Source organism: Pseudochaenichthys georgianus, chromosome 5 (assembly GCF_902827115.2).
Source record: "Pseudochaenichthys georgianus chromosome 5, fPseGeo1.2, whole genome shotgun sequence".
NCBI classification, from domain to species: Eukaryota; Metazoa; Chordata; class Actinopteri; order Perciformes; family Channichthyidae; genus Pseudochaenichthys; species Pseudochaenichthys georgianus.
Window position 1 is genome coordinate 18,037,873 of NC_047507.1, and position 25,970 is coordinate 18,063,842.

Below are 25,970 nucleotides of genomic sequence, written 5' to 3' on the forward strand. Positions count from 1 at the left end.
AAATAAGGCAGGATTTACTGGACAGTGAGCACGATTGAGCAGTGAAGGTGAATCAAGTTTTACATTTTAACATAAGTGCAAACTGATAAACTCAAAACACAAAGTATCGCTTGTTGGGGATATAAAAAGAAACAACACAGTATTTACAGTGTGTTCTGAATTGAATTTTATTTTGGTAGTATCAGAAAGACAAAAGAACACTGGTTTTGCAGCACAATTCATCCAGTAAGGTAAAAAAGGAAATGCACACACACATAGCTATCAAGCTCATTATATTAGCTAATAAATATAAAATTGATCATGATTCACTATAAAATATTGCTTCTAAGGTCTATGATCCTTCTTAAACTCTATAGCCTGAGGGAAAGAGCAGTGAGTGAGCTGATTATAGTGGTTGGTCCTACAGGTTACAGGTTGTACGCCTGTATATTCAGAGAGTCTCGCAACATCAAGTCACGCAGGCGCCACAGAGCATCCGCCATGGTGGTGTGGGCTCCTTTGCTCTTCAGCCAGTGAGCTGGCAGCCGGCTCTCCTGCTCTTTGGTCAGATGAGCATCACGTCTTTGAGCTGTGCCGGAAACACAGGGTTATTTGATGAAAGTACTTATCTAACAGGCACATTATTTTCACTTGTCGAATGATATCTCAATATTTTTAGCACACGAGAGGCATGAACAAATCTAATCAGATAATCTGGGGGGGAATCGTAGTATTATATAAAGTTTCAGTATTATCAACATTTATCCACAAAAACACTTCTACACACACAAATCAAATGATAAGACGATTTAAGAAACACCACCTCTCAGTGTTTGATCCCACTTGCTGACGGAGTTGGACTCTGCATTTAAGCCCTCGATGTACTTCAGGTAGGCCTCGGAGTGGAGCACCCTCTGGGTCTTTGGTGGTGGGGCCACAAACATGGGAGTGGTGGGCTGCAGGTGTGAGGGCTGGCCCAGCTGGCCCTGTCCGGGATACGGTGGAGGAGCCTGCGGTCCTGGGCTGAACATCCCGGGCTAAATGTGACAATGCATAGGTACTTTAAAGTATGTTCACAAAATGCTTAATATTGAATCCTAAAAATAACATGGCAATGACAATAAATCACACAATACAAATCTTACTCCATTTCGTAACATCCATCAATGAAAAGGCAGTGACCGAAAGTCATATGAAGTTGAAAAGTATAGAACTTTGTAGTATTTTCTGGACTTGGGCTCACCTGTTGCATAAAGTTTCCTTGAGAAGGACTTCCTGCCATGCCATTTATACCAGCACCCATCATACCTGTTAAAAGGACAATTGTTAGTGTGTTTGCATTTAGTGACTCTGTAACTTAGTAGACAGACAACCCTGTTTTACAGTGACAAGTGAAGATGTTAGTTTTTGAATATCTGTTTGATGTTAGTGGCTAGGCTACATACATACATTATATCTGTAAATGTGTATGGATCCTGTATGCTTTTGGTGTGACATGTGATTGTTTGAGAGGAGAGAGCTCTGACTGCTCAGTGACAGATGGTACTAGCCCCATACCTTACACTTCCTGGAGGAAACTGAGGCTGTGTGACTCTCCCAGCACACCCAAAAGCTTACTTTCAAGCATGTGGACCAGGTAAACCCTCCAGCAGGAGAGACACGACTGGATGTGACTAGGACAGTGACCCTTACCCTGATGAGGCATGCCAGGGTACCCAGGCATACCTTGCTGGACATGGTGGAGAGGCAGGAAGGGCCCCCCTGCATGGTAAGGTGGCATTGTGGCCACACTCAACAAGCCCTCATGGGGGCCCTGCATGGGCATGTAATGTTGGCCGTAAGCTGTCATCATGCCTTGGGGAAGAGGGCAAGGAGAGGACAACAACATATCCATGCATAAGTGACATGCAACTGATTCTATAATAACATGCACTACTTCTGCCAACAGTGGCCCTTTCACACATGCACCTTTAGCCAGAAAAGCTCTGGCCGTTTTAATTGTTGGTTTAGCGCTAGTTGGAATTTGACTAATGAGTAACAACCACTCTAATGGGAACAGGAAACAACCATATCCCTGTGTAAAGCATTCAAGTTGTTACAATGTTCTCGAACGATTTCATTTGTTTGATAGAAATGAACATTTTTAAATCAATCATCTAGGTGAAAATGTGAAGGGTTATTTCTGTGGTACTTTTCTTTGCAACTCGTTTTTAACCAACTGACAAAAAAGGAGACTTGTATAAGAGGCTAACAACAAACCACTGCCTCGTACAAATAACCAGAGCTGAAGATGGTTACGGTTCATTGTGTGAAAGGGGCAGACAATGCGAATGTTAACAAGAATGTTAGCAGGCAAACCAAGCATGAATGTTAAATGAAATAAAAAAGTATATATTTCAATTCATGCAGTCAATGTCATGCGTTTTCAGATATGAAGCTAATGATAAATCAAAAAGAACATAAAACAAATGTGAAACGGCAGCAAAAGAAGGATGCAGTTTTAGGGACAAATAGGCCTCAAATGGTTAGAAAATTAAAAGAGGATTACGGTTTTTAACGATCCAGCCTTATTTCTCTGCTGCCTTGTTGTCAAACACTTGTGCTTTCTCTGAGAGGGGTTACCTGACACAGGTGTCATGGTCTGGTTTATCATTCCCATTGTGCTAGGCGAAGGCACCACCCCCATCAGTGCTCCTACAGGGGTACCTGCTCTAGGGGACACTTGCTTCGGGTGGGGTCTCTCCCGCTCCTGTTGATCCACGATTTTGGCTGCACGTTCTGAAATAAAAACAAATCCTGTTTTAACTTCAGTTCACTTTAGAGAACTTTCTCACACAGACAAGTTGCTTCTTCTCACCTTCATAGTCCACTTTCTTGGTAGACTCGAGGTTCCTCCACTCGGTGCCCACGAGGCGACTCAGCTCCCCGAAGGAGAAGTCTGGGTGTCGAGCTTTGATGACCGCTCGCATTTCACTGCTGAACAAGATATACCCACTCATGTTGATCTTCCTTTTGGCCCCTTCCTTCTTGGATAAGCCCTTCACCTTGGGAGTAGTCTTCAGGGGGAAAAAAGACGTTGTTGACATTAAAAAAGCCGACGGGTTTATTTAAACTTTTAGGAGAATTTGGATATAAGATTCTCACTTCTTGGGTTAAGGTCTTTGAAGGTACCTGAGAGGGAGTGTAAACAATGGAGTCCATATCGCTGGTAATAGGGGTTTGCATCTGAGGCATCAAAGGCGTCCGTGGAGCGTCCAATTCGTCCTCCATGTCTTCGATATCATCGTCCTCTACATCTGCCAGTTTGACCTCAAGCTCGCTGATCTTCTTGTCCAATAAGGGAGAGGCTTCCTTCTGTGGCACCATCAATTTCCTGCGTCAGATATCAAGCACAAAAGAGAACAAACACGGAAATCAGACTGGGCAGGAAACTTCTTTGAATAGAAACGGTGCTCTGCTGACGGACCAACCTGAAGTAGAAGACCTCGTCCTCCACCACTTTGGAAGAGTAGGAGAAGCGTTTCAGACCCTTGAACTTTTTCATCTGCTTCTCTGTGTCGATGTAGCGGCTCTCGCACAGCAGCACATCCTCCTCGGGAACCTCGGTAGGTCTGCAGGACAGGAAGTCCTTAAAGGAGGACACCATACATTTGCCTGGAGAGAAGAAGGGACACATAAACTTGTATGTTCATAAAATGTGAAAAGTAGAGTCAGAAGTCAGGAGTAATGGGAGGTCAATTTATAAAAAAAGCAACGTGAACATAAAAAATGTTTTTTGTATGCGTGACATTAAACAGGGTTGCTTAAGGAAAAATAAATGCTGAATATACATGGCGTTAATGTGCAACTCCTTTGGTTAATGATTTTGAATAAATACAATTCCCAACATTTTGAGATGTATTAATTTCACGCCAGAAAACAATTAATCATTTCTGTCTTCTTTTGTCATAGCAAGATATTGAAAATTGATTGAAGACATGTTTATAGCAATTAAGGCCTTATTATTAGACTCATGGATTCCCAAAGACTTTTTAGAACCCTGCAGGAACCCTGATGAAGGCTCACTGAGATGTGGGAACTGATGATGATAAAGCAGTACCTATGACACAGGTGATGGGCAAGGTCTCCTCCAGATGGCTCAGAAACACTTCTCTCTTGTAGAACATCTTTGTAGGTTCGTGCTCCGTTTCCTCAGGGTGGATGAAGATGGGTCCGAAGAAGAAGGTAGATCCGCTCTTCGCCCACAGCTTCTCTATCCTGCAGCGCAGGAAAGAGAGACATGTAAACAGTAGCCAATAACTCAATAATAATCATTTAGCGACCATGTCACATCAATTTGAATCAGTGGTAAAAACAAAAGAAGTATTTTCACCAACCTGGCAACCCGGGGCTTTGACAGACCATGTGACTGGATGTAAACGCAGTCTCCCACTTTGAACCACATGTTGTTGTGGCGTTGCTGTTCAAAGTGCTGACAGCCGGGCTCTGCTCCACTCATCTCCATAATGACCTCTTCTCTGTCCTGAGCGAATAGACAAGGACACACAGAGGACTCGGATGTTTATTCATATAGTGACAAACAAACATTCTGAGAACTAACAACTCCTCTGCTCCCCCAGCCCATGTCAGGACATGCCTGCTACCACGCTGTGAGCTAAAGAATCCCCTGACGTGGACTAGTCGACCGGGCTCTCGCTAGGAGACGATGTCCCCTGCTGTTGGCGCCATGCTAGGCCTGTTGCAGCAGCTCCCTGTGTCTTATTCATTTAAATTACATTTTGTAATGTTTATTTCTAGTCTTTACATTTGCAATGTACAATGCGATGTCTTTTTAGGCTGATGCAATGCAAACATTTCCCATATTGGGATCAATAAAGTACTTCTTATCTTACTGCAGATTTAATTGGATTTTTCATTCAGAACTAGAGCAGACTAAAGGACTTGTGTCCTGTTTGGGGATGCCTAAGGTTGCTCAATACTCAAGTCTGGTATTCCCTCAACTTCTGTACCTATCATTTGGATAACACAGGATTACAAGTAGTTGAGAGGAACATTAACCTTTTTAGAGCAAATGTTCCTGTTAAAGACACAAGTGAAGTAATACATCTTATCTTAATGTCATAAAGGGATAAATACAAATCAACAAAGTGTATATATTGCCATGTCCTAACCCTGACGTTTCCTCTCACCTTGTCAATAAAACCGCCACTGCCTGCATATGAAATGGTCAGTTTGTCCTGGTCAGGCTTGGCAAACATGGACGCAACGCGGACAACCGGCAGCGGCACCTCGCGAGGAACCAGCTTCAGAGTGCTGGGAGGCACGGCCCATATCTTAATCTTTTTGAACGACTTGTTCCTGGCAGCGTAACGGGACTCGCAGATGTACACGTCCCCGGCTCTAAAGCCCTCAGGTTGCATCTTGAAATAATCCTAAAGATGACAGAAACAGAGTTGTGGTTAGTGGAACAGATTTGTGTGTAAACCAAAAACGACTTTCCGTTTGTTATTCGAGAGTGTCTTACCTTCACAAACAGGACAACGCATTTGCCCAGAACCTTACTGATGGACACTTTGTTGTAGTAGTCGCTCTTGAAGACTTCCTTCTCCAGAAACTTGCGAGCTGCCAGGTGAAAGGTTTCACTTGGCCTGTAGAACCAGCAGCCATGGAGCCACTTCCCACCTTTACATATAAAGCATTAACAATTAATCAATACAAGACTCAAAACTCCCCTATTATAGTGTTTTTTCATCAATATATTACAGGTCTCAGATATACAAACATGTCTCTGAAGTGTTTGGCTTGAAATACCAAACAGATCATGCATTGTAGCATTACCCATAAACCCCTCTGTTTCAGCCCTGTTTCAAAAGTGCTGATTCTCTGTCTGTTACTTTAGATGAAAATAAGGAGCCACTCCCCATGCCACCAATGTGATAACACAATGGTGCTCTAGGAGGAGATTCAGGTGATAAGGTGGGGGGGGGTTCCCTTGGTGATTGGCTAATGGTTACACAAGCCAAAACATCGTTATAACATCATAAAGTGGCCAAAATCTGATCAGCTCATTTTCAGACAGGTTTTTATAGAAATGGATCAGGACAGAAAGAGAGAGAATCTTTTTTCCTGAAACTTTCAGAATCTCTTCACACAGAGGGGACACATGTTGATGTATAAAAGACATGAACAACTGGATTTTGCTTAATAGGTGCCCTTTAAGTAAAAAAATTAAAAACATCTACCAAAAAGTTAGTTTAGTGTTCTTTCCAAAAACAATTACCTATTAATTGACTTGACTTTTAAGAAACATATTAAGAAAGTATCAAATACCATTAAATTCAACTTGCAACCTTTTAAACAAATTAGACCTTTCTTAACTGTCAATGCTGCAAAGTCATACCTCCACTGCATGATTCTATCCCACATTGAATACTGTTTTACAAACTGTTCGTTTGCTTGTGCCACAAACCTGAAACCCATAGAACAGCTGTACAAGAGAGCTATCCAGGTGTTTGACAGAAAGCCACATTCATACCTGAGGGGAATTCATCCACAAAAAGCACACTGGACGCTGCACTAGGTCAGAAACCAGAGGAGACTGAAGTCCACCGTAGACGGACCACTTTTGGACAAAAGGTTCTTTCCATTAAAGGCAGCTCATTCTGGAATAGCCTCCCAACTGAGATACGGGATTGTCTCACTCTCAATAGCTTCAAAGGTCAACTCAAAGAATGGATGAGAAACAAACAGACCACTAAATGCACTTTAACACCTCTTGCACTTTAGGTAGCTCTTGTATCTTCTCTTGCACTTTACATGTCGTTGCTGCTATATTGTATTACCATGTCATAAATAATTGTGTATGCTGCTCTTGCGCACTTTTTGTATATCATGTATTTTGTTTTTGCTATGTTTGTAAAATGTAAACTTCTAAAATGTTTTATGTGAGGGAAATGGAAATGAGCTCAAAGCTAAATCTGGCACGGTTACGCTTGACACATTTTTTATGTTTTAAGTGTTCATCGCTGTGCATTGTCCCTGCCAAATAAACGATTAAAATAAATCAAAATAATGTTGACTTGGGTGTGTGATAGTAAGATAAATAGCTGTATGAGTTAGTAACTGATGTTACCTGCTTCATCCTCCCACATTAGTTCGATACAGACGATGTGCGACTTGAGCTTGGGCTCAGACGGCTCCACATAGACGAAGTCCCCGACGTGGTAGGTGCTGTTTTCAAAGCTGCAGCTCTGAATGTACACGCGCCCCGTCTCAGACTCCGACTGCCACTTCTCTCCTGGCAGGTCCTTGGCTTTTTCACCCTCTTTGGATAAGAAATACAGAATTATTACAAATGAATACCACATTAACATTTGACCATATTCCTCAACCCTGTGTATTGTGCCTGATGTTCACACACACACCACACACACACACACACACACACACACACACACACACACACACACCACACACACACACACACACACCACACACACACCCACACACACACACACCACACACACACACACACACACACACACCACACCTTTGTTTTCCTCCTCTTCTTCCTTTAGCTTGTCTTCCTCCATCTCTTTGGGTCTATGAACCAATTGTTTCTAGTTCACCGAACCTGGTGTGAGAGGGAACCCAAGTAGAGATGGGACAACATGCAGCATCAGCACAGAAAGGCCCCGGCTAGACAGCCTTGAAACCAGACCCTCCTGCTGTCAGGCAACACTTCTAACTACTGACCTTCACACATAGCTTTTGCAAGTTAAGTTCAACTACGCACTTTCAAATTAGTGTGATCGTTAAACTGAAACAGGCCCATATCATTTAATACAATGATCAACATTTGAAAGGATTAGGAGAATGTTGGTCATGCAGGTAAGAATTAAGAGACCATAATCCACTGACATCATTTTCTGGACCGCTTGGCTATGGTCTGAGAGCCAATTATTACCCAGCTTATGATACATGCAGTATATAAGCCTTCCTTTGATACAGTCAATTCCTTTACTGTACAATATAAAACATATTCAAAATAAAGTTTCATTTGAGTTCCGTTTTCTGCACTAATGCAAATAAAATACACAATATTTATATCATTACTCTTTCTGCAAATATTGCACATATATAATCAATTTGTGGCAATTGTGAAATAATTCATTTTGAGTATTTGTTTACCCTGTGACTATTACACCAACATAATACATTTCATTTATAAAAACAATGTCATCTCAAGGTGCTTCACAATGCTATAAGGAGAAAATAATAAAACAAATACAAATAAAAATATATCTAAGGAGCATATTGAATAACATATGGTTATATTAATTTAAAAAAAAAAAGTTAGAATAAAAAATAATAAAAATGACATTAAGGTAAAATTAATTTAAGAGCAGTATTGTTACAGGATAGGATGATAACTGCCTCTCACAAATGTGTTTCCACAACATTCATGAAGGTCTCTGAGAACTGTATTGGTCCTTAAAAATGCACATACAGATTTGAGTGTAGTCCCAACACAGGTAGACACCCCGAATGCCAACATCATAGAGGCAACTGTATTGATCAGCCCAGGACCACCAAACAATGAAATGTGACGTGTGGACTGTGGACAGATGGAAACCAACGCTAAACCCACCACTGCCACTGGGTTATATTAAGTCCTCATTAACATTGTTTGCTGTACATTAGCTGCCAATTAAAGATGCTACTGATCCACACACTTTGTAATGATGTTGTAACAGAGTTGGGTGGTGTCCATCAGAGTGGGTGTTGTCGGTCCTTGGAGCCTCGGGTTTAATCTTATCTAACCAAAATGACCATGCACTTATTTTTAACCAATACATTATATTATTAGTATAAAGTCAACTTGAACATTTGCTTGATGTTTAAAGAAGATTAGCCGGTAAACTAGCTAGCAAGCAGCTTTCACTGCCAGCAGATATGCAAACAAGAGAATGTCTTTCCCAACAATGGGATTGCATATATCCTGATGAAGTGTCCATAAGTATGAAAGTCTCCAAAAGAAGACATTATTGTCAGCAGGACATTAACAAGCGTTTAATTTAACCAGGCCGATTATGCAAGTTTTCCCGAGGACCACGTTAGCCAACTAGCTTACAGACTACAGTTGCAGGGATGGGCAAAATAGCACACTTCTTTAAAAACATATCCTAAATGGCAGATGCAATGGTGCCCTCTGAAGATGTGAACCCAACACATTAGTAGCAGCACTTGACACTATTTTATAAGATAGGTACAGATCAAATAAATCACAGGGAGTCTGGGAATAGCCGGCGTAAATGCTATCTGGCTAGCTAGCTAAGCCCGACTCTGGATAAGTCACTGCACAAAATAAACCTCACCTCGTCGCTCCTTGGTGTCGGGTTTTAAATTACTCCATAGTATACGTTGATTTACTAACGTTTGCTTTTGTTAGTGGCAGGTTTCAAGAGTCAGTTTAAGTTGTTTTTGTATCAAAAAGCGGGCGGTGAGTAGGTGGACATTGGGAGAACAGGGCAAACACTAAAGAGAATGGCCCAATCTTCATTCTCTCCTCAGGAAGTGACGTTAACAGAGAGGAAGTACTTCCAAAATAAGGCAGGATTTACTGGACAGTGAGCACGATTGAGCAGTGAAGGTGAATCAAGTTTTACATTTTAACATAAGTGCAAACTGATAAACTCAAAACACAAAGTATCGCTTGTTGGGGATATAAAAAGAAACACACAGTATTTACAGTGTGTTCTGAATTGAATTTTATTTTGGTAGTATCAGAAAGACAAAAGAACACTGGTTTTGCAGCACAATTCATCCAGTAAGTAAAAAAGGAAATGCACCACACATAGCTATCAAGCTCATTATATTAGCTAATAAATATAAAATTGATCATGATTCACTATAACATATTGCTTCTAAGGTCTATGATCCTTCTTAAACTCTATAGCCTGAGGGAAAGAGCAGTGAGTGAGCTGATTATAGTGGTTGGTCCTACAGGTTACAGGTTGTACGCCTGTATATTCAGAGAGTCTCGCAACATCAAGTCACGCAGGCGCCACAGAGCATCCGCCATGGTGGTGTGGGCTCCTTGCTATTCAGCCAGTGAGCTGGCAGCCGGCTCTCCTGCTCTTTGGTCAGATGAGCATCACGTCTTTGAGCTGTGCCGGAAACACAGGGTTATTTGATGAAAGTACTTATCTAACAGGCACATTATTTTCACTTGTCGAATGATATCTCAATATTTTTAGCACACGAGAGGCATGAACAAATCTAATCAGATAATCTGGGGGGGAATCGTAGTATTATATAAAGTTTCAGTATTATCAACATTATCCACAAAAACACTTCTACACACACAAATCAATGATAAGACGATTTAAGAAACACCACCTCTCAGTGTTTGATCCACTTGCTGACGGAGTTGGACTCTGCATTTAAGCCCTCGATGTACTTCAGGTAGGCCTCGGAGTGGAGCACCCTCTGGGTCTTTGGTGGTGGGGCCACAAACATGGGAGTGGTGGGCTGCAGGTGTGAGGGCTGGCCCAGCTGGCCCTGTCCGGGATACGGTGGAGGAGCCTGCGGTCCTGGGCTGAACATCCCGGGCTAAATGTGACAATGCATAGGTACTTTAAAGTATGTTCACAAAATGCTAATATTGAATCCTAAAAATAACATGGCAATGACAATAAATCACACAATACAAATCTTACTCCATTTCGTAACATCCATCAATGAAAAGGCAGTGACCGAAAGTCATATGAAGTTGAAAAGTATAGAACTTTGTAGTATTTTCTGGACTTGGGCTCACCTGTTGCATAAAGTTTCCTTGAGAAGGACTTCCTGCCATGCCATTTATACCAGCACCCATCATACCTGTTAAAAGGACAATTGTTAGTGTGTTTGCATTTAGTGACTCTGTAACTTAGTAGACAGACAACCCTGTTTTACAGTGACAAGTGAAGATGTTAGTTTTTGAATATCTGTTTGATGTTAGTGGCTAGGCTACATACATACATTATATCTGTAAATGTTGTATGGATCCTGTATGCTTTTGGTGTGACATGTGATTGTTTGAGAGGAGAGAGCTCTGACTGCTCAGTGACAGATGGTACTAGCCCCATACCTTACACTTCCTGGAGGAAACTGAGGCTGTGTGACTCTCCCAGCACACCCAAAAGCTTACTTTCAAGCATGTGGACCAGGTAAACCCTCCAGCAGGAGAGACACGACTGGATGTGACTAGGACAGTGACCCTTACCCTGATGAGGCATGCCAGGGTACCCAGGCATACCTTGCTGGACATGGTGGAGAGGCAGGAAGGGCCCCCCTGCATGGTAAGGTGGCATTGTGGCCACACTCAACAAGCCCTCATGGGGGCCCCTGCATGGGCATGTAATGTTGGCCGTAAGCTGTCATCATGCCTTGGGGAAGAGGGCAAGGAGAGGACAACAACATATCCATGCATAAGTGACATGCAACTGATTCTATAATAACATGCACTACTTCTGCCAACAGTGGCCCTTTCACACATGCACCTTTAGCCAGAAAAAGCTCTGGCCGTTTTAATTGTTGGTTTAGCGCTAGTTGGAATTTGACTAATGAGTAACAACCACTCTAATGGGAACAGGAAACAACCATATCCCTGTGTAAAGCATTCAAGTTGTTACAATGTTCTCGAACGATTTCATTTGTTTGATAGAAATGAACATTTTTAAATCAATCATCTAGGTGAAAATGTGAAGGGTTATTTCTGTGGTACTTTTCTTTGCAACTCGTTTTTAACCAACTGACAAAAAAGGAGACTTGTATAAGAGGCTAACAACAAACCACTGCCTCGTACAAATCACCAGAGCTGAAGATGGTTACGGTTCATTGTGTGAAAGGGGGCAGACAATGCGAATGTTAACAAGAATGTTAGCAGGCAAACCAAGCATGAATGTTAAATGAAATAAAAAAGTATATATTCAATTCATGCAGTCAATGTCATGCGTTTTCAGATATGAAGCTAATGATAAATCAAAAAGAACATAAAACAAATGTGAAACGGCAGCAAAAGAAGGATGCAGTTTTAGGGACAAATAGGCCTCAAATGGTTAGAAAATTAAAAGAGGATTACGGTTTTTTAACGATCCAGCCTTATTTCTCTGCTGCCTTGTTGTCAAACACTTGTGCTTTCTCTGAGAGGGGTTACCTGACACAGGTGTCATGGTCTGGTTTATCATTCCCATTGTGCTAGGCGAAGGCACCACCCCCATCAGTGCTCCTACAGGGGTACCTGCTCTAGGGGACACTTTGCTTCGGGTGGGGTCTCTCCCGCTCCTGTTGATCCACGATTTTGGCTGCACGTTCTGAAATAAAAACAAATCTGTTTTAACTTCAGTTCACTTTAGAGAACTTTCTCACACAGACAAGTTGCTTCTTCTACCTTCATAGTCCACTTTCTTGGTAGACTCGAGGTTCCTCACTCGGTGCCCACGAGGCGACTCAGCTCCCCGAAGGAGAAGTCTGGGTGTCGAGCTTTGATGACCGCTCGCATTTCACTGCTGAACAAGATATACCCCACTCATGTTGATCTTCCTTTTGGCCCCTTCCTTCTTGGATAAGCCCTTCACCTGGGAGTAGTCTTCAGGGGGAAAAAAGACGTTGTTGACATTAAAAAAGCCGACGGGTTTATTTAAACTTTTAGGAGAATTTGGATATAAGATTCTCACTTCTTGGTTAAGGTCTTTTGAAGGTACCTGAGAGGGAGTGTAAACAATGGAGTCCATATCGCTGGTAATAGGGGTTTGCATCTGAGGCATCAAAGGCGTCCGTGGAGCGTCCAATTCGTCCTCCATGTCTTCGATATCATCGTCCTCTACATCTGCCAGTTTGACCTCAAGCTCGCTGATCTTCTTGTCCAATAAGGGAGAGGCTTCCTTTGTGGCACCATCAATTTCCTGCGTCAGATATCAAGCACAAAAGAGAACAAACACGGAAATCAGACTGGGCAGGAAACTTCTTTGAATAGAAACGGTGCTCTGCTGACGGACCAACCTGAAGTAGAAGACCTCGTCCTCCACCACTTGGAAGAGTAGGAGAAGCGTTTCAGACCCTTGAACTTTTTCATCTGCTTCTCTGTGTCGATTGTAGCGGCTCTCGCACAGCAGCACATCCTCCTCGGGAACCTCGGTAGGTCTGCAGGACAGGAAGTCCTTAAAGGAGGACCACCATTACATTTGCCTGGAGAGAAGAAGGGACACATAAACTTGTATGTTCATAAAATGTGAAAAGTAGAGGTCAGAAGTCAGGAGTAATGGGAGGTCAATTTATAAAAAAAGCAACGTGAACATAAAAAATGTTTTTTGTATGCGTGACATTAAACAGGGTTGCTTAAGGAAAAATAAATGCTGAATATACATGGCGTTAATGTGCAACTCCTTTGGTTAATGATTTTGAATAAAATACAATTCCCAACATTTTGAGATGTATTAATTTCACGCCAGAAAACAATTAATCATTTCTGTCTTCTTTTGTCATAGCAAGATATTGAAAATTGATTGAAGACATGTTTTATAGCAATTAAGGCCTTATTATTAGACTCATGGATTCCCAAAGACTTTTTAGAACCCTGCAGGAACCCTGATGAAGGCTCACTGAGATGTGGGAACTGATGATGATAAAGCAGTACCTATGACACAGGTGATGGGCAAGGTCTCCTCCAGATGGCTCAGAAACACTTCTCTCTTGTAGAACATCTTTGTAGGTTCGTGCTCCGTTTCCTCAGGGTGGATGAAGATGGGTCCGAAGAAGAAGGTAGATCCGCTCTTCGCCCACAGCTTCTCTATCCTGCAGCGCAGGAAAGAGAGACATGTAAACAGTAGCCAATAACTCAATAATAATCATTTAGCGACCATGTCACATCAATTTGAATCAGTGGTAAAAACAAAAGAAGTATTTTCACCAACCTGGCACCCGGGGCTTTGACAGACCATGTGACTGGATGTAAACGCAGTCTCCCACTTTGAACCACATGTTGTTGTGGCGTTGCTGTTCAAAGTGCTGACAGCCGGGCTCTGCTCCACTCATCTCCATAATGACCTCTTCTCTGTCCTGAGCGAATAGACAAGGACACACAGAGGACTCGGATGTTTATTCATATAGTGACAAACAAACATTCTGAGAACTAACAACTCCTCTGCTCCCCCAGCCCATGTCAGGACATGCCTGCTACCACGCTGTGAGCTAAAGAATCCCCTGACGTGGACTAGTCGACCGGGCTCTCGCTAGGAGACGATGTCCCCTGCTGTTGGCGCCATGCTAGGCCTGTTGCAGCAGCTCCCTGTGTCTTATTCATTTAAATTACATTTTGTAATGTTTATTTCTAGTCTTTACATTTGCAATGTACAATGCGATGTCTTTTTAGGCTGATGCAATGCAAACATTTCCCATATTGGGATCAATAAAGTACTTCTTATCTTACTGCAGATTTAATTGGATTTTTCATTCAGAACTAGAGCAGACTAAAGGACTTGTGTCCTGTTTGGGGATGCCTAAGGTTGCTCAATACTCAAGTCTGGTATTCCCTCAACTTCTGTACCTATCATTTGGATAACACAGGATTACAAGTAGTTGAGAGGAACATTAACCTTTTTAGAGCAAATGTTCCTGTTAAAGACACAAGTGAAGTAATACATCTTATCTTAATGTCATAAAGGGATAAATACAAATCAACAAAGTGTATATATTGCCATGTCCTAACCCTGACGTTTCCTCTCACCTTGTCAATAAAACCGCCACTGCCTGCATATGAAATGGTCAGTTTGTCCTGGTCAGGCTTGGCAAACATGGACGCAACGCGGACAAACCGGCAGCGGCACCTCGCGAGGAACCAGCTTCAGAGTGCTGGGAGGCACGGCCCATATCTTAATCTTTTTGAACGACTTGTTCCTGGCAGCGTAACGGGACTCGCAGATGTACACGTCCCCGGCTCTAAAGCCCTCAGGTTGCATCTTGAAATAATCCTAAAGATGACAGAAACAGAGTTGTGGTTAGTGGAACAGATTTGTGTGTAAACCAAAAACGACTTTCCGTTTGTTATTCGAGAGTGTCTTACCTTCACAAACAGGACAACGCATTTGCCCAGAACCTTACTGATGGACACTTTGTTGTAGTAGTCGCTCTTGAAGACTTCCTTCTCCAGAAACTTGCGAGCTGCCAGGTGAAAGGTTTCACTTGGCCTGTAGAACCAGCAGCCATGGAGCCACTTCCCACCTTTACATATAAAGCATTAACAATTAATCAATACAAGACTCAAAACTCCCCTATTATAGTGTTTTTCATCAATATATTACAGGTCTCAGATATACAAACATGTCTCTGAAGTGTTTGGCTTGAAATACCAAACAGATCATGCATTGTAGCATTACCCATAAACCCCTCTGTTTCAGCCCTGTTTCAAAAGTGCTGATTCTCTGTCTGTTACTTTAGATGAAAATAAGGAGCCACTCCCCACGCCACCAATGTGATAACACAATGGTGCTCTAGGAGGAGATTCAGGTGATAAGGTGGGGGGGGGTTCCCTTGGTGATTGGCTAATGGTTACACAAGCCAAAACATCGTTATGACATCATAAAGTGGCCAAAATCTGATCAGCTCATTTTCAGACAGGTTTTTATAGAAATGGATCAGGACAGAAAGAGAGAGAATCTTTTTTCCTGAAACTTTCAGAATCTCTTCACACAGAGGGGACACATGTTGATGTATAAAAGACATGAACAACTGGATTTTGCTTAATAGGTGCCCTTTAAGTAAAAAAATTAAAAACATCTACCAAAAAGTTAGTTTAGTGTTCTTTCCAAAAACAATTACCTATTAATTGACTTGACTTTTAAGAAACATATTAAGAAAGTATCAAATACCATTAAATTCAACTTGCAACCTTTTAAACAAATTAGACCTTTCTTAACTGTCAATGCTGCAAAGTCATACCTCCACTGCATGATTCTATCCCACATTGAATACTGTTTTACAAACTGTTCGTTGCTTGTGCCACAAACCTGAAACCCATAGAACAGCTGTACAAGAGAGCTATCCAGGTGTTTGACAGAAAGCCACATTCATACCTGAGGGGAATTCATCCACAAAAAGCACACTGGACGCTGCACTAGGTCAGAAACCAGAGGAGACTGAAGTCCACCGTAGACGGACCACTTTTGGACAAAAGGTTCTTTCCATTAAAGGCAGCTCATTCTGGAATAGCCTCCCAACTGAGATACGGGATTGTCTCACTCTCAATAGCTTCAAAGGTCAACTCAAAGAATGGATGAGAAACAAACAGACCACTAAATGCACTTTAAACACCTCTTGCACTTTAGGTAGCTCTTGTATCTTCTCTTGCACTTTACATGTCGTTGCTGCTATATTGTATTACCATGTCATAAATAATTGTGTATGCTGCTCTTGCGCACTTTTTGTATATCATGTATTTTGTTTTTGCTATGTTTGTAAAATGTAAACTTCTAAAATGTTTTATGTGAGGGAAATGGAAATGAGCTCAAAGCTAAATCTGGCACGGTTACGCTTGACACATTTTTTATGTTTTAAGTGTTCATCGCTGTGCATTGTCCCTGCCAAATAAACGATTAAAATAAATCAAAATAATGTTGACTTGGGTGTGTGATAGTAAGATAAATAGCTGTATGAGTTAGTAACTGATGTTACCTGCTTCATCCTCCCACATTAGTTCGATACAGACGATGTGCGACTTGAGCTTGGGCTCAGACGGCTCCACATAGACGAAGTCCCCGACGTGGTAGGTGCTGTTTTCAAAGCTGCAGCTCTGAATGTACACGCGCCCCGTCTCAGACTCCGACTGCCACTTCTCTCCTGGCAGGTCCTTGGCTTTTTCACCCTCTTTGGATAAGAAATACAGAATTATTACAAATGAATACCACATTAACATTTGACCATATTCCTCAACCCTGTGTATTGTGCCTGATGTTCACACACACACACACACACACACACACACACACACACACACACACACACACACACACACACACCACACACACACACACACACACACACACACACACACACACACACACACACACACACACACACACACACACACACACACACACACACACCTTTGTTTTCCTCCTCTTCTTCCTTTAGCTTGTCTTCCTCCATCTCTTTGGGGACCTTCTCCCTCTTTTCCTGCTCCACGTCGCTGTGCAGGTGCTTTGAGGTGTAGTTTAGAGAAGTGGAGAGCAGGATCTCTCCGTTCTTGCATAGCTCATCCCTGATCTTAATGAAAAACTGTTGAAGTTCCACTGCATCCTCAAAGATCTCAGAGTCGGTCCTGCAAATGCATAAAAGATATGACTTAAAAACAGTTTTGAACGCTTTGGCTTTCAATGGAGATTATCGCTCTGTTATCTGAAGCACCAGTTGTTCAGCAAGAAAGAACACGTGTTACAGTACACTAAAAATAAGATACTTGGGCATAATTAAATATTTAAAAGATGGCAATTAGACATCATATTAATGTAAAGACAAAAACAAATCTGAAGGGCTCTCAAGAGTGGTTTGTAAGCATATAACACAGGACAGAAATGGCAAAAATATACAAGCGAGGATTTCAGTAGTTGATTCAATCTTATTGTTGACTTTTATTGTTTTATTTTAATTGAGTAAAACCTTGTAATAAGGACTATAGGAGGCCTGTAAGAACAGAAGAACTACAAAAGGGTATTGCAGTTAATCACGAATGGATAAAAAGAAATCTAAAAAAGCATTTTTAAACAACAGCTAAAAGACACATCTTTTTAGATTAGCTTTTTATTAGCAACTTTATTAGCAATTAATTTATTTGTATTATCATACATTTGACCTCCTTGTGTCTATCTGATCAAATGTTATATTTTGCTGCATTTGAGGGGAATTTCTTGTTGTTTGTTTTTAACTTGTGATGTGTCATTTTGTAAAGCACATTGAGCTGCATGAAAAGTGCTATATAAATAAAGCATTATTATTATATTTGAAACATGAAAAAGTGCGTTTCTCCCGTTTGTTGTTGTTATTTTGTATCAGATTTTTCGTTTCTACATTGTGCAATAGCTGCCCACTGCTCCTAGAACTAGACTCCTGGCACTAGGATGGGTTAAATGCAGAGAACAAATGTCACTGTGTGCTCTGCATGTGTGACCATTAAAGAGGGTTTCATCCCTCCCAATATTATTATTATTATAAGCCCACACTTATACCTGTGTAGCCGCCTTGCTTTCTCGAGCATTTCGAACATGTGTTCCTGAAAGACGTCCAGCCTCCTGTAGCGGCCTCGGTCCACGTTCATCCTGATGACATCAAAGTTAAGCGGTGGTTTCTCGGGGGCTGCTGGATCCACAGCGGGGATCTCAGCCAGAGAGTCACTGTAGCATCGGCCCTCTTCGTCCTGGTGGCCCATCACTGACACAAACAGGTTCCGGATCAGCTCTCGCACCAGAGGACCCACCGCAGCGGGCACCGAGTCCTCGCCCCCCTCCTGTTGTTTGCGTGTCTCCAGCAGCACCCGGTGCAGCACCAGAGCATCGCGGTAGATAAGAGACTCCGGCTCGTTGTAAATGCAGGCATTGTTGAACATGAGGGAAAAGTCCTCCACCAAGGCCTCTGTGTCTTGGTAACGGCCGCCCGTCATATGGCTTCGCAGGCGCTCCATATCGATGGGTCTCTTGATGGTAGCATAGTAGTCCGGCAACTCGGCACGAGATGGCAGGCGCAGGAAGATTGTGCTCAGACGGCGGCCTCTGCGGTCGGTGAAGTTGCGCACGGCGTCATAGAGCTCATTTAACCTCTGCTGGAGAGGGGTGAGGTATTTGGACTTCTTTGGAGAAACACCACTTTTTCCTGGAGAACAAAAAATACCCTCAAAATTAGACAGAATTGAATATCAGAATCAGAATACCTTTATTAGTCCCACAGAGGGGAAATTGACTTATATCCAAAAAGAAATAGAAACAGTGGCACCAAAAGCAACATGAGGACACGCAGCTAGCCAATAGCTTCAACGTTTTATTGTGTTGGGCGTACGGTACATTTTGATGGGATTAGTTTGTTAACTGTGTTGGATTAGCTATCACTGATAACTTGAATAATATCCTGCTTATATTCTGTATATTGTGTTAACAGAAAAGTGGCCCTTCAATTAGACCCTCCAGAAAAACGCGATTCTGCGATCGCAGAATTTACCGCATAATCAGCAAAATGGCGCAGATTTTTAAAAGGCCGCATATTTATCAAAAGGCTGCATAATCCCCGCATTTTCCCACACAAAGTTGAGAAAAAAAAAAGTTAACTCGTCTCGTCTTGACGTGAAGTGATGATGATGATGATGACGATGCGACGTCATCAGCTCGCGCATCACAGAAGGTAAACAACACCGTAGAGTGAACGTGTGGAGCTCACACGAGAGAGAAAACACTAAGATGAAAAAATCGAATCCATCTCATTTACCGACGAATATTTCTGCTAAAGACCGGGCAAAGCAGTACCCCGATGTCTTGCACGAAAGTGGGGGGAAGCTATTCTGCACCCCGTACAACTGTGTTGGAGCATAAGAGAACATCGACGGTGACGACCCACTTTGATTCATTCAAACATTCGAAAATGCTTTCTGCTGCTGCGGACAAGAAAGCCAAACAACTCACGTTCACCGAGGCATCGACCTCCAAAACCCTTTCGAGGCCTACAAGATTGAAGCTGGTCAGATAACGAACGAGTAAATGAAAACAGAATGAGGCGGAGAAGTGTGTGTGTGTGTGTGTGTGAGAGAGAGAGAGAGAGTGTGATTAAAATAGCCCTATTGCTTTTACAATAAATAAACATTGAATGTGTTTAATTGAATAGTAAAAAGGGGTTTAACGTTAGTGGCAGGTTGTGTGTGAGAGAGAATAAATAAGACAGCCCAATATTTATTTTTTTCGCCTATTTAGCAACTTCCCGCAATTTCACCGCATAAAATCACATAAAACCCCGCATGTTTGATCGCATAATCAAGGATTTTAGCCCGCGTTTTTCTGGAGGGTCTATTCAATAGTGTTTTTATTTGTCAGAGTTTATAGATTTGTTATCTTCACGGTCATCTGTATTTCTTCTTACTCTCTAATGCTGGTTTATTTCTATTTTGAGATGTTTCTATTTTAGAATTGTTTATTTCTACTCTTTTAATTTGTTGTCATGTGCAGTGCCTTGTTTTGTTTAATGCTGCAGCAACAAAAACATTTCCCAAATTGGGAAGTCCATCTTATCTTAATTGAGTTGTTTCAGACGTCGGCAGTTCAATTCTATACCAAAGTAAATGACTAAAATCCTATGGTTGTCTTGAATGTTAGGAAATGTGATATAGACTCGGTAAGGTGCATCAGATTTGAAGTGAACGAGATAAAACAAGTGAAAATGATGATCAAACGTACTCAGTTTCAGTTTGGGAGATCCCACATCTTCTTCTTCCGGCAGAGGTCCCAACTCTTTACGCTTGTCCTTCAGTATCTTCTCCAGAATATCAGCATCATTGTAAACCTACACCAAAAATCAGTTTGATCAGTAAAATGAACTACATGCCAGAATTGTGTTGAATTCAGTAACAGCAAAGATGTACACCGTCTACCTGAGACCCTTCCTCATTGTAATGCCGGGCATTTCGGAACATCAACCTCATTTCTTCCATGAGAGCTTCCTCTGTGGCATAGCGCTCACTGCGGACGTGGTGCTCGATGGTCTTCATGTCCATGGGTTCCAAGATGACTTTGTAGTAGTCAGGGTAGTCCTTCTTGGATGGTTTGACCATGAACAGATCACAGAGACGGCGATTGGTTCCCACCTCCCGAGCCTCAGTCACTGCAGCATACAGGGCTTTCATTCGGTTCTTTTTCACATTTTTCTTGTGGCTTAAAAAGAATCAAAGCGGGATATAGATCAGCTTGGATGGTCACAAAGTCCGAAAAAACAAAGCTTCAGGTGTGATGTGTTTTTTTATTGTTAGCAAGCAACTGAAATGGATGTTTAATTTAAAACCTGCATACCTCTTTCTCTTGACGCTCCCTGCATCAGATGACAGAATGCTGTCTCCGTCCTCATCGTCTCTCCTCAGGAGTTCCCTCTTTTTTGCCTATACCAAGAGACATGTCATCAGACACACTCAGAGGACAATGACACTCAGTGCCTGTTTCTTATTATCGTGAATTCAATTCATTCAACTAGGATGAAAATATCCTCCAGCATGCCTTGAAAGAAAACAGCAGACATCCTTACCTGCAAGATCTGCTGAAGCCTAAAGGCCCGTTTGTAAATGCTGGAGCTCGGCATGTTGTAGCGCTTTGCATTCTCAAACATCAGATTGAGGTCAGCCTCCATCTGATCCACACTTTCATACTCGAGGTTCTTCATCTTTGCTCTAAAAGAATGGATTACAATTATCATTATTAAGGACCGGATGTTTCTCTTTAAAACGGTCAATTGCTGGATAAAGGTGCATTTACCCCGCCACTAGTGTTATTCAAAATATCAACAAACAAACAAACACTATCACTAACTTTTTAACAAACACAACTCCACTGCTAAACATGATATCCCTGGCTAACATACATATTTTTAAAACTCAATCAACGTGTAATCTTAAATTTGAGGTGTTTGAAGAGTAGATTCAAAATACAATTTCTGTTGGAAAAAATGATTGCCACAAAAAATCAAAGGGTGGCTCAACACGCCATGAAATGGGAAATCATTTGCTCTAACGAAGAGTGGGATTAAAGGAACAATAAATACGCTTGCCATGTTGTGTTTTTGGTGGCATTTGGTTGTCAACCTATTTTTGTTTGTGAAATGTTGAAGTGGTTCTACTGACTGTATCTTTATTTCTTCTGTTTTAGTTTTTGTCTGAGATGGGAATGTCATCTCCTATATGTTATTGTTTGGTCCATGTTTGTGTCTTTAGCCTGTACAAAAAACCCAAACATGATATCCATGAAGGATCCCTCCTTACCGGATCTGCGTCAGAGCGATGGGCAGTTTGATCTGCGTGAAGTAGTCGGGATACTCCCTGCGAGAGGGAAGGTGCTGGAAAGGTTCAGAGAACACTTGGCCCTGGCTGTTCCTGGCCCCCCTCACAGCTTCATACAGCTGGAAGATCGGGTTGTTCATCTCCATACTAGAACTCTGACTCTCAGCCTCTGACTCTCCCTCGTCGTAGCACACGGACCCTGCAAACATGTACATTTTCATTACATGACGTCCTAGTTTTCCAAACACAAGGAAGGTTTCTCTGCCGCCTGAAGCGCTGATACATACCAGAGAGCACGGGGTCGTCCTCACTCTCTGAGCCGTAGTTAAGAGCTACGCTGACACCTGAAAGTCGATCCCCCTGGCCAGACCTGCGATTCCTTACAAGACACATCACACACAGTCATTTGTATTTGAGAACAAATGTATGAACAAGGAACATTGAAATCGTTGATTAATACCTGATGCGAACACTGGATTTAGTCGGCTCTGCGTGTTCAAGATCAGTCTTCCGCTGGATGAAGACTTTCTTTATGGTATTAGCATCCTATACAGTACGAAATAAATATGAATTATCACATTTGGGATGTTAAATTCTATATTTCAAAATAAAATGTAGGAAAGAGTTTACCTTAAAAACCTGAGATCCTGGTTCATTGTACATTTTGGCATTTTTGGCCATCAGGTCGACGTCCTTGGCCATGGCATTGATACTTTTATAGTATCCAATCTATGAAAATAATATGAATTAGTGCTGCTAATAAAACATAACAATGTTCTGATATCTGTGATTGTTTTTTAGGATTAATGTAATCATTCAGTACCTGTATCCTTTGAGTGATGGATCTCAGATCTATTGGCTCCTTTATGACGGCATAGTAGTCGGGGTAATGCTACAAAAGACAGACAGGCCTATAAATACAGGGTATATGCAGGAATCCTGAAGTCAAATTTAATACCTTTTAAGACCTTTTTTAAGACCCTTTCCATACATTTTAAGACCTCATCGCAACTTTGAGTTCTAACCGGTTACATTGAAGACACACTTTACCTCACATTTACTATTGATTGTAAGATAGCACAACTAAACAGAGTGCAGACAGACTACTGAAGCCTCCTCTCCACATGAACTTCCACCTCTCTGTGAAGGTCAGGTTTAATGCAGCAAGCTGCTTTGCTGCTTCTGCGCTCTGTGCTCTTTCATTCCAGTAGAACCATCAGAAACCAGTAGAAACCAGTATTTGACCAATACACAAAACAATTGACAAAACTTTGAACTATGAAATATATTAAACTTTGGTGAGCTGCAGTGGGGTAATGCCATATAGAGCTCCCTCACAAATACCCAGGGGTTAAATTGGGCTGGGGCTGTCCGCAAACGCAAAAAAGTCTTCCGTTCACACGCATTCGATTAATTAACGTGTCCGTTCACATTAGACCGCTGGAAATGCTGGAAACGCTGTAGTACATATGCCAGGCCTGTAAGTGACGCTGCTGCTGCCACAAAATACACCAAAAGCAGCGAAGAAGACCCCGGAGCATGGTTGTCATGGTCGCCCTTCTGTTTATTCTCCGCGGTGGACGGCGTGTTCTCCTGCTGTATATCTCTCAGGTAGTCCACCAGCAGATAACCCCCCCCCCCAGAGCGGAGCAAGGCAACGAAACTTAAAATAAGAAGCAGCATTTTATGGCACGCTATGCATGGGGCCGCCTTGAGGGGGTTTCCCGACATGTTGTTTCAGTAAATTAAAGGCTGTTTCATGTTGTCGTTGCTGTGGACCTTCTTAATACCTTGGAAAATGCCGTTTAATACTTTTTAATACTTTTTAATAGCCTTAATTTTCGCTAAATTGATTTATCAACTTTTAATACTTTTTAAGACCCCGCGGACACCCTGAAATATCAAATCTATTACAATCTCAGGGGCATCATTTGAAGTCCAAAGACTCGTTCAGGACTCACCACTTTGGAAGGCAGTTTCTGGAACAGTTCACTGACCATACGCCCCGAGGGATCATTGTGGGTCACTATAGCCTCCAAGAGCTGCTCCAACACTTCCTTCAAATTGCCAGTTGGAGTCTAAAAGACAAAAGTGCATTAAATTAGTTATTTGGTCCTTGTTATAGAACAACATGTAACATTGACCATACATGTTTTATTTGTTATTAATGTTAAACACCAAAATAAGGTAATACAAAAAAGTTGCACAAGCAAGCAAACCTAACACATCAATTGAGGGAAATCAATTACCTCTTCCTCCATTGACATTCCTGGAGTATCCATCATTTCATCACCATCTTCATCATCCTCATTTTGCAGAAAATCATTCCTTGTTTGCAAGTACACCTCCCACAACTTGCTTGCAGATTGATACTCCTCAGTGTCACGCTGAATTGTTGAAGAAAATAAACATAGCTTCGATGCTGGAAATATGACTTACAGAATAACTGTCCTATTACACACTTATTACAGTGATAGAAAAACTGTGTTTGTACCGTTTGTTTTTCATACCTTGTAGAATGATTTTGCATTGTTGAACATGAGCCTGAAATCTCCAGTAAGCTGCTCCACATCATTATAGTCTTCAGACTTCAGTTTAGCTTGAATTTTTGTCATATCCATCGGCTGGGACACCGCTTCATAATAATCAGGCTGATTCCTGAAAAAGAACAAGCGGGGACAGACATCACTGTAATCTCCTTATGTCTGAGAGCCACCCCCTATTCAGACTGTCAAATCTCAATGTAACATGCAAGTGTATGATGGTTGGTATCCCTGTTATCGGGATGTTATTGACAGGTCCTCCCACATTTTTAAAACATTAGCATACCTTCTCTTTGGTACCCTTAGGAAAACGTCACAAAGTTGCCTCCCTCGGTCATCCTTGTAATCCCGGACAGCATTGACGAGCTCATGGCATACAGCAATCTGTTTTTTTAGCAACCAAAAAACCCGAAATTCAGATTCAGAATACTTTATTTTCCATTACATTTGAATTGTGTCTTTGGCACTGGAAAATTAGATACTAATCAAACTCACCATACACAGAACAACACAAACAAAGAGGGAAACTGTATCTTAAAGTGACAATCTTAACAAAAGTGCATGGTGGTATACTTCCAATGGCTTGGGTCCATTAAAATATCGGTTATGTTAACATTACATAATTTACTAAACATGTAATTAATGTTTACTAATACACCTATATGAAATAAGAGACGCTTGCCCCATATGTTTTTGATCACACTAGGCTTAATATAGTATTTGGCCACAAATGGGTAAAAATCGATTAAAAAATATATGAAAACTGAATGCAGAAATATTGTGGTAAATCCACTGCAGTTACCGTATCTACAGGAGCAGCATTGGAGGTGCGTCTTCTCTTCCTGCCGCTTCCAGGCGTGGAGGAGGAGGTCTCGTCCAGGTCGCCCCCTCCACTGACGCTGCTGGAGGGAGAGGTGGCTCTCCTCCTCTTGGAGCTGGCTGACATCGCTGGCTGTTTAATAACAGACTAGCCCACTAGCTACCAAAATAGATAAAAGTTATTACGGATTTGGCCCGATAGACATTAGTTTAGTTTAAATAAAATACACAACTCCTTTATATCGCTTTTTACAACAGGTACACTGTTGTAAACAGAGAGAACTCAGTCGGTTAGCGTTAGCAGCTCTTTATGAGACAAAGCGGCTGTTAGCATGTTAGCTTTATTTGCCGCTTTCCTCACAACACAGCCACGCTAAATATTTTACAGTAACCAGAAGAACAAAAAAACACGTGCAAGCATGTTCAATTTAACACATGAATTGACCTCCAAAAGCAAATCTTACCCAAAAACCCCAAAAATCCCCGTAGATCCCTGAGCAGAAGAAATGTGTAACGGCTAGCTTGCTAGCTGGTGTTGTTTGAAAACTTCTGTCCGGAAGTTGAGGGTGTATTGT

At 41.8% G+C, this 25,970-nt stretch overlaps 1 protein-coding gene across 1 annotated transcript; it reads right to left on the reverse strand.

Annotated features, from left to right (window-relative positions):
* Positions 1–148: 148 nt before the first annotated feature.
* On the reverse strand, positions 149–25,970 carry pbrm1l (polybromo 1, like). Its single transcript, XM_034083894.1, has 30 exons — positions 25,860–25,970; positions 25,379–25,555; positions 24,863–24,960; positions 24,544–24,691; positions 24,283–24,420; positions 23,995–24,111; positions 22,857–22,925; positions 22,664–22,762; positions 22,494–22,579; positions 22,321–22,412; positions 22,016–22,232; positions 21,286–21,427; positions 21,057–21,142; positions 20,642–20,921; positions 20,448–20,553; positions 18,243–18,882; positions 17,124–17,338; positions 16,693–16,884; positions 15,086–15,243; positions 5,169–5,411; positions 4,356–4,501; positions 4,079–4,236; positions 3,450–3,633; positions 3,151–3,352; positions 2,837–3,035; positions 2,602–2,757; positions 1,672–1,833; positions 1,223–1,287; positions 803–1,016; positions 149–568 (listed from the first exon to the last, which is right to left on the reverse strand). The coding sequence occupies exons 2-30, from the start codon at positions 25,520–25,522 to the stop codon at positions 408–410; spliced, it is 4,917 nt and encodes a 1,638-aa protein (XP_033939785.1). The 5' UTR covers positions 25,523–25,555; positions 25,860–25,970; the 3' UTR covers positions 149–407.

Coding starts and splice junctions, on each gene's coding strand:
- pbrm1l (XM_034083894.1), bottom strand. CDS start 25,522: ATGTCAGCCAGCTCCAAGAGGAGGAGAGCCACCTCTCCCTCCAGCAGC. Junction 21,428..22,015: donor ATCGCTCTGACGCAGATCCG/GTAAGGAGGGAT, acceptor CCATTCTTTTAG/AGCAAAGATGAAGAACCTCG. Junction 3,634..4,078: donor GCCCATCACCTGTGTCATAG/GTACTGCTTTAT, acceptor TCTTCTCTCCAG/GCAAATGTATGGTGTCCTCC.